Genomic DNA, 8,172 nt, shown 5'->3' with positions numbered 1-8,172 from the left:
CTGTACAACTTAAGGCCCTTTCACACGGATGCGTAAATTCCGTGCGAATGTTTCGTGCGTTAAAAATATTTTTCGGACTTGCCTGTTCTTAATGCAGCCACGGCAATGCAAAACATCACCAGTCTTTCACCTGTCCCTCAGCAACCAAATACCGTACGTTGCCATATAATTTTGTAATTGGCTGTTGTGCTCCATTTTTCCATCCAACAGGGAACAAGATCGTGTTTTTTTTTTTTTGTGTGTGTGTTTGTTTTTGCTACCAAGAACTTCCTGCCCTTCTCCTGCACACAAACACGAGGATAATATACAGGAAAAGACATGGCATGATTTAAAAATTGGTACGTAGTTTGAAGTCTGCATTTCAACTATTAATTGAAATCAGCGAATCAGTGTCCTGCTGTTACGTCATCTGAAGTCGACGATATCATAAACTGATCCGTCGGCGCCTCTGTAGGGGTGAACTAAATATAAAACGCATCAATTCAGGTAATGCTTTTAAAAAAACACAAAACCATGATTAGTTTTAATTGTGTTTATTTAGCAATCTGTACTTTTCCCGTTTTCTTTCTGTACCTCACAGTTACCAGGTTTGAATTTCGCGCATAACAAACAACGCGATTACATAGGAAGTGACGTGGTATCAGTCGCCAACCGCCATCAGACACACAAGAACAAGATCGAACAACGCCATTCCGCCATTTCTTCGCACGACTACCAGTGAACGTCCAACAAGTCAAGTCAAGTCAAGTTTATTTATAAAGCACGTTTAAAAACAACAGCAGTTGACCAAAGTGCTGTACATTTAAGATAAATAAAATAACTTAAAACACAATGTAAAAGAGATAGTTAAAACAGGAAGCATAAAATTATAAAAACAAAAATAAAAATAAAAGAAAACAACATCAGTAATGTATCCAGTACTCATTTTGATTTAAAAGCCAAAGAATAAAAATGGGTTTTCAAACGAGATTTAAAGATGTCAACTGTAGGGGAGGTCCTGATGTGAAGGGGCAGCTTGTTCCATAATTTCGGAGCAACGACTGCAAAAGCCCGATCACCTCTATGTTTTAATCTTGACCTCGGTACAGTTAAGAGCATTTGCTCAGCAGACCTCAGTGATCTGATGGGAGTGTGCAGGCTTATAAGATCAGAGAGGTAGGTAGGTGCTAACCCATGCAACGCCTTAAAAACAAATAATAAAACCTTAAAATCAATTCTAAAACTGACTGGTAACCAGTGTAAGGATGCAAGTATGGGGGATATATGGTCTCGTTTATGAGTGCCGGTTAGTAATCGTGCTGCTGCATTTTGAATCAGTTGCAGACGACGAAGTAGCGACAGACTGACACCTGAATAGAGACTGTTACAGTAATCGAGTCGAGATGAAATGAAAGCATGGATAGCTTTCTCAAAATCCGTGGAACAGAGAAATGGCTTCACCTTTGCAAGCAGACGAAGATGGAAGAAGCTAGATTTGATGACGGTATTAATGTGCTTGTCAAAACTAAGATTTGTGTCAAGGATCACCCCCAAGTTCCTTGCACAGGGTTTATTATATATCTTTAAGGGGCCAAGGTCATAGAGGTCAGGGGTACCAAACACAATGACCTCGGTTTTCTGCTCATTTAATTTAAGAAAGTTTTGAGCCATCCATGTTTTAACTTCCTCCAGACAGTCCAGTAAGGCCTTCAAAGGACTCACTGAGTTTTTTTTTCAGTGGCAGATAGATCTGCGAGTCATCTGCATAACAGTGGAAGGGGATGCAGTGTTTTTTAAAGACTGAACCCAAGGGGAGCATATAAATTGAAAAGAGGGCTGGGCCAAGAATGGACCCCTGGGGCACCCCACATGAGAGCAGGCTTTCAGAGGAAGAAATCTCTCCCAGCCTAACTGTAAAACTTCTGTTCGTTAAATAGGATTTGAACCATTTAAGTGCAGTCCCTTTAATACCAACAAAGTGCTCCAGTCGAGATAAAAGGATACCATGATCTATGGTATCAAAGGCAGCACTAAGGTCTAAGAGTACTAAAATGGCAGAGTCCCCCAAATCAGTAATAGTTAAAAGGTCATTTAAAACTTTTAAAAGTGCGGTTTCAGTACTGTGATATGCTTTAAACCCAGACTGGAATACTTCAATAACACCATTTTGGTCTAAGAAGGTCTGGAGCTGATGGAGGACAACTTTCTCCAAGACTTTTGAAAGAAATGGCAGTTTAGAAATTGGTCTGAAGTTGGATAAAATGGTTGGGTCAAGGTTTTGTTTTTTAAGAATAGGTTCTACCACAGCGTGTTTAAAATCAGCAGGGACACAACCAGAATTAAGACTGCTATTGATAATAGACAGCACACTCTTTCCCACTGTGTAAAAAACATCCTTTAGTAGGCGAGATGGAATAATATCTAAAGGACATCTTGTGGGTTTCAACTGGTTGACTACTTCATTCAGCAGTGAGAGAGACACGGGCTCAAAGTGGTCAAAGGTAGTAGCGGTTATTGTGTGAACAAATGGGTCGGTGACAGGAGGGATAATATGAGACCTAATATTAGCTATCCTATCAACAAAAAATCTTAGTAATTTTTCACACACAGCTTTAGACGCAACAAGAGGAGGAGCACCGGGAGGATTTAGAACAGAGTTAATAACAGTAAATAAAATGCGTGGTCTGTGACAGTTATTAGACACAATCTCAGAGAGATACTTTGTTTTTGCTGCTCTTACAGCTCTCTGATAGTTCAGTAAAGATTCTCTGAGCGCATCAAAAGACACTTGAAGTTTATCCTTTTTCCATTTACGTTCGGCTTTTCTACACATCTGTCTGAGTTCTCTGGTGCCACTGTTCAGCCAAGGCTCAGTTTTAAGTTTTGGTCTCCTGATTTTGAGAGGAGCAATGGTGTCAAGGATTTCTGAACAGGTGGAATAGAACAGAGAAAGTAAGTCGTCAGTGTTCAGCTGGCTGGGCCAATCAAGAAGTACTGCATTGTAGCTATTTTGATAGCAACGAATAAAGTGATCAGCAGTAACTGAATTAACCATACGAGATCGGTGTGTAGGCACATCAGGTTTGGCTGACTGACATGAAAGTGAAATCTCAAATATTACAGGCATGTGATCAGAAAAATTAACTTCACAAATTTCAATGTCACAGAGAGGCAGGCCACTAGACAGTACAAGATCCAGAGTATGTCCATGTTCGTGTGTCAGGCCTTTAACTAACTGCGCAAAATTAAAAGAGTCCAAGACATTTAAGAAATCATTAGTCATGGGCGCATTTAAGCAGCAGACATGAATATTAAAATCACCTAGGATTAAAACACTGTCATATTTCGGCATAATTCCTGCCAAAAATTCAGAGAAGTCCTGGATAAAATCCTTGTTGTATTTCGGTGGTCGGTAAACCAGTGCGCACAGTACAGGGGTGGACAGCTTGATTTCAAATAACTGCAGTTCGAAGCTGGAGTAAACATCAGTTGTTAGCTGCCGGCAGCTGAAGCTGCTTTTATAGACAGTAGCTAGCCCTCCGCCTCGGCCCGTTAACCGAGGAGAACTGAAATAGTGACAGCCTGGAGGGACAAGTTCAGAAAACGGGCTCAACTCACCCAAGCTTAGCCAAGTTTCCGTCACTAGGAGAAAATCCAAGCCTCGAGAGGTGAAGAAGTCATTCAGGATAAAAGTCTTATTGGCTAGAGACCTAGCATTAACCAGGGCAAGCCTGGCTAAAACAGAGTTGCTATCCGGCTGCGATGCACGACCCAGGGGGCGAAGATTCCGGTGATCCACTCCACCTCTACGGAGACGGGGTGAGGGATGCCGAGGAAGCTGGACAGTAGGTCGCGGAGCCACAGGTACAATCCACCGATAAGCGGGTTCCAGTGATCGCCAGGATATGGTCCACTTGGGGTCCGGGGCAAGACGGTTCAGAAAGTCGCGGGGGTTGACCATCGGGGAGTGTTTAAACTTTGCTGACACACCACCTCGTTTCCCTCGTTTCCTGTGGCGTTTCTTGTTTGCATGAAGACAAAGTGGGCTGCGGCGAAGGTACAGAGGTACAGTCTTCAGTACAGGTGGGATTTGAAACTCCTGACGTCCTGGAAGTAGTCGATATTGCTCTTCAACAATGACTTTGATAGTTAGAAGGAATTGGCGGTCATAAACCAAAAAAGTGGAGACATTACTGAAGAGAAACAAAGCGAAAATAAGCAAAACAGGTAACAGCTGACGGCAAGCCACACACACCGGCGCCATCTTGTTATTAATCTACATCAGATTTATTACGAGCTCCAGAAATATTCCTTTATTTCAGCGGATACCGACCAAAACTAAAGTGTTAGGTAAGTTTATTTATCACTGTTTGTGTTTTGATCAAAAACATAGTCATTAGGACGTAAAGTAAAATTTATTACGGTAAATACCATGCTTTGTTTGAAAACGATGGCCACCGCGGCTGAGCTGCGTTGTAAGTAGTACTCATACATTTATGTCCATATGGTTTACAACCTGAATTTTGACTTAATCATGCATGTAATTTGTGCATTGATGCTTAGTCAGGCTTAGAGACTTTTAAATTTTGTGCTTGAATCTTTATTTTAGACCACATTCCTGTTGTGTTATTTGATCTTTTCACGTGATATAATACTGGACCTTGGCTGAAGAAGCCAAGGTCCAATATTATCCAGATCACCAGCCTGATTCATTTACCAAATAAAGTGTTGTTACATGGTTGTTTGGAAAATATTTCAGCATTCCCTTTTGAGAATTTTCTGGGAAGGATTAAGCGCATGCTTAGGAAGCCAAACTCAGCCTTGTCACAAATCATAAGGAGACTATCAGAGAAGAGAAAAACATCTCCCATTCACCTGCCAGAGGTAAATGCAGCAACAGGGCAGCATTTTCATGGCCCATTACCTTTGGGTGGCAGAGCATATGAGCAGTACAGTGAACTGCACTTGGACTTTGGTTGTATTGCTTCCTCAGAGGGAGATAATTGTGTGCAGGTGAATGAAAAGGTTGGTTTGGTTCAGAACATCATTACATCTGATGATGAAAAGTTTGTGCTTGTTAAGTTCTTTGGTAAGTGTGGTGATTTCTTCACTTATGCTGTGCATTCCAGTACTCTGTCAATTTATCGAGTGTCCCACTTGAGACTAGAGATGGAACTAGTCAGAGCCAGTGACATCACTTGTAAATGTGCTCTTTTCCCTGAAGAAGGCAAACCCACATTTGTGGCAATGCCTCTGTTGCACTCACTATCACAGAACACTACAAATGATTAGAAACCTTTAGCTGTGCTGGACATTCAGGTCATCGTGTAGTATTAGATGGCTTTGATAAATATTAACTTCTGAAGTCCTTTGAGTACATGTATTAGACTATTGAGTAGGTAGATATGTACTAGATTTGAGTTTGTGCTACTGGCACATGGATTATAACTTAGGTGGTGGTGCCAAGCAGCCTTTATTTTGGTTAGTAGTAGTCTAAATGAAGAGTTGCCAATAGGCATGTTGAAACATGTTCACAAAGTAAAGTAAAAACCCTGATGCTCATGTTTACAGAATCAAGTGATGATGCCTGGGCAGGGCTGGGCTTTATTAGTGAATAAACCTGACCAGTACATGTAGCCACATGGTTTTAGGATATAGCAGTAATTGTTGGATCTGCCAGTGTTTAGTTTAAGTTTGTTTTGGTCTGTATTAGGAATGGCTTACTCTGTGGTGGAGTTCCAGCACAAACAAACCATCGATGGTGAGGAGCAACTTACAACAGAGGTTGACATTGTGGCTTCTTCGTGGATCCATGGCAAACCTCTCATGTCTGTAAATAAGTTGTAGTAATTTCTTATGGAATGTCTCTTTCTTACAGGCGAATTAACATTGATTTTGAGAGTGAGGACGAGGAAAGACAGTCGAGGAAAAACCTTCCTAAACCACCAGCTCCCCCTAAACCACCTGCGGTGCCCATCATCAGAAGTCACCAAGCGACATCATCTACCACCAGCAGCCACTTTCATAACACATCAAACACAGTTACCATCGCCACCCGCCACCCATCTGCACCTACTGGGCATATCATTCATCCATTCGCTACGCCCACCAACTCCATCCAAAGTGAAACGGGATCTGGAACGAGAACTCCTCTATCAGGTAAATGTGACAAACAAAATACACACAAGAAGTGAGGACACTTCTAGTGAGTGCACTATCATGTCATATAATACGTTATAAATATAAAGCATTTCTGTAAATGAATATCAAAACGGTAGGGCAATGGTGAATTAATTGTGTGCTTTTAAACAGAAACATGATTCCTTGTTGCCTAATTGAAACTAGGTAATAATTACTTACCAACTGATATTTTATGTTTCTCTGATCTTTTATCATTCTTTTCAGAATACAACTTTCAGCTTAAAGTTTTTAGGGCCATAGAGGAGGTCAAGGTTATAGCCCTGAACAATGCCAAGATGCTGCAAGCACATCTGACCCAACAGGCTGCTAATAATTCTGTGGAAGAGCTGGACCCATTGGATGAGCTCGCGATTCCAGCCTCCAGCTCAGAAGACTTAGAAGCTCTGAACCGGGCACTTGAGTCCGGAGCAGTCAGGAAAAAAGTGGTATGCGTAATTTATTCAATAAAACTGGATACTGTATGACAGTCAAAATGAGCCTTTACCTTCTGTGTAAACAGTGACTTTTAAATTTTTTGTATTTCACATTTTAGGTGCACCATCTGGCAGTCATTGGAGGAAGGGATCTGAGAGCTGCTGTGTATATTTTACCAAAAATCGTCACAAACCACCTTGCAGAACAATACAGCCTCTATGGACGGAAAGGCAAAAAGAATTTCTCTGCTCACAAGCACTTGGTGGCCGTGATATTTAGTAAGTACTAAAAGGTCATAATTTAGACTGAAGCTTTAGCCATTGTGCACTTTTCTCTATAGCCCATGAAAATCATATTGTCTTGCCTCCTGACACCAACCACGGTACTCCAATTCACACTTCCAATTCTTTTTTGTCTGTATATTTTTCAGGGGCTGTACGAAAGAACCAAGGGTCAGATACTCTGAGTGATACTGAGATCCAGGCTGTGTTGGGAGATTGGCTGAAACATGCGAAGTGTCGTAAAGACAAGTCAGCCAATCGAGGACAGGACTGATGAGGAGGACGAACCCTAAATCGGGACTATGCAGCTGCAACATTGCTAGTTTGACCTGTTTCTCTGTACTAACAAGTGTTCTACTGTGGAGTACAAGACGTGTTTTTGTTTAGTAGTGTTTAGTGGTGATCCAAAAGCATTGTTTATCATACTAGAAAATGTACATGTATATAGTAACAACAAAATTAAAGCATAATTGTTTATCAAATCATTGCATTGCCTTGGTTGTTATTAATGCTTTGATCTTATCTAGGCCTGCACTTCACACTAGTTTCAGGCAAGCACGTAGGGTCAAACATGGAAAACATTTGCAAGTATTTTGCAGTCTTGAATTATGCAGTTAAAATTTTTTAACATTGATTTTCTTTAAATGGAATCATAGATCATTACAAATTGAACTGTGCACATAAATCTAAAAATTTGGTGGGAAATAGCTTATTCTGCAAAAAAAATAAAATAAAACTGCAGCAAAATTCTTCCCTACCGGTTAAATTAAATTGTTCTTTGCTGAGTGTTAATTTTAAGTGGCTGGAATCTATATTCACATTTGATACAAGTGCGGATGAATCTCACTGGAAAATGGAGGACATATGTTCACAGGTAAACCTTAAAAATACATTCAACATGCCATGTTGGAAATATCATAAGTAGGGCTGCAACGATTCATCGATTAACTCGATTAAATCGATTCTAAAAATTTATCGACACAAATTTACTGTGTCGATGCTTCGTTTAAACTCTGCAGCGCTCAGCTGTCTCGGTGTAAGCGGCGCTCCTCACTAGCATTAGCAGCATTAGTGCTGACGTTTTTTTGTGGGTTTATTGGGGGCTGGCAAACCAACATAGAACTGCATTACCGCCACCTACTGGACTGGAGTGTGAATCACTCACGTATACACAAGCACACATTCTAAAAAGCTCTCCGTCGCTGCGATTGATTTCATTTAACACAGAGTGGATCATCACTAGAGTTGCCACCTGTCTCGTAAAATACAGAACCCCGTATGTTACGGGACTCCGTGG

The 8,172-nt window shown here is 40.9% G+C and overlaps 1 protein-coding gene across 1 annotated transcript; it reads left to right on the top strand.

The window, feature by feature from the left end:
- The first annotated feature begins 5,714 nt into the window (after positions 1 to 5,714).
- On the top strand, positions 5,715 to 7,337 carry LOC115776334 (uncharacterized). Its single transcript, XM_030723966.1, has 4 exons — positions 5,715 to 6,138; positions 6,385 to 6,605; positions 6,713 to 6,872; positions 7,025 to 7,337. The coding sequence occupies exons 1-4, from the start codon at positions 5,841 to 5,843 to the stop codon at positions 7,147 to 7,149; spliced, it is 804 nt and encodes a 267-aa protein (XP_030579826.1). The 5' UTR covers positions 5,715 to 5,840; the 3' UTR covers positions 7,150 to 7,337.
- Positions 7,338 to 8,172: the final 835 nt, after the last annotated feature.

Source organism: Archocentrus centrarchus, unplaced genomic scaffold (genome assembly GCF_007364275.1).
Source record: "Archocentrus centrarchus isolate MPI-CPG fArcCen1 unplaced genomic scaffold, fArcCen1 scaffold_30_ctg1, whole genome shotgun sequence".
NCBI lineage: Eukaryota > Metazoa > Chordata > Actinopteri > Cichliformes > Cichlidae > Archocentrus > Archocentrus centrarchus.
The sequence above is the reverse complement of the archived record's forward strand: the minus strand, read 5'-3'. Positions and strand labels throughout refer to the sequence as shown.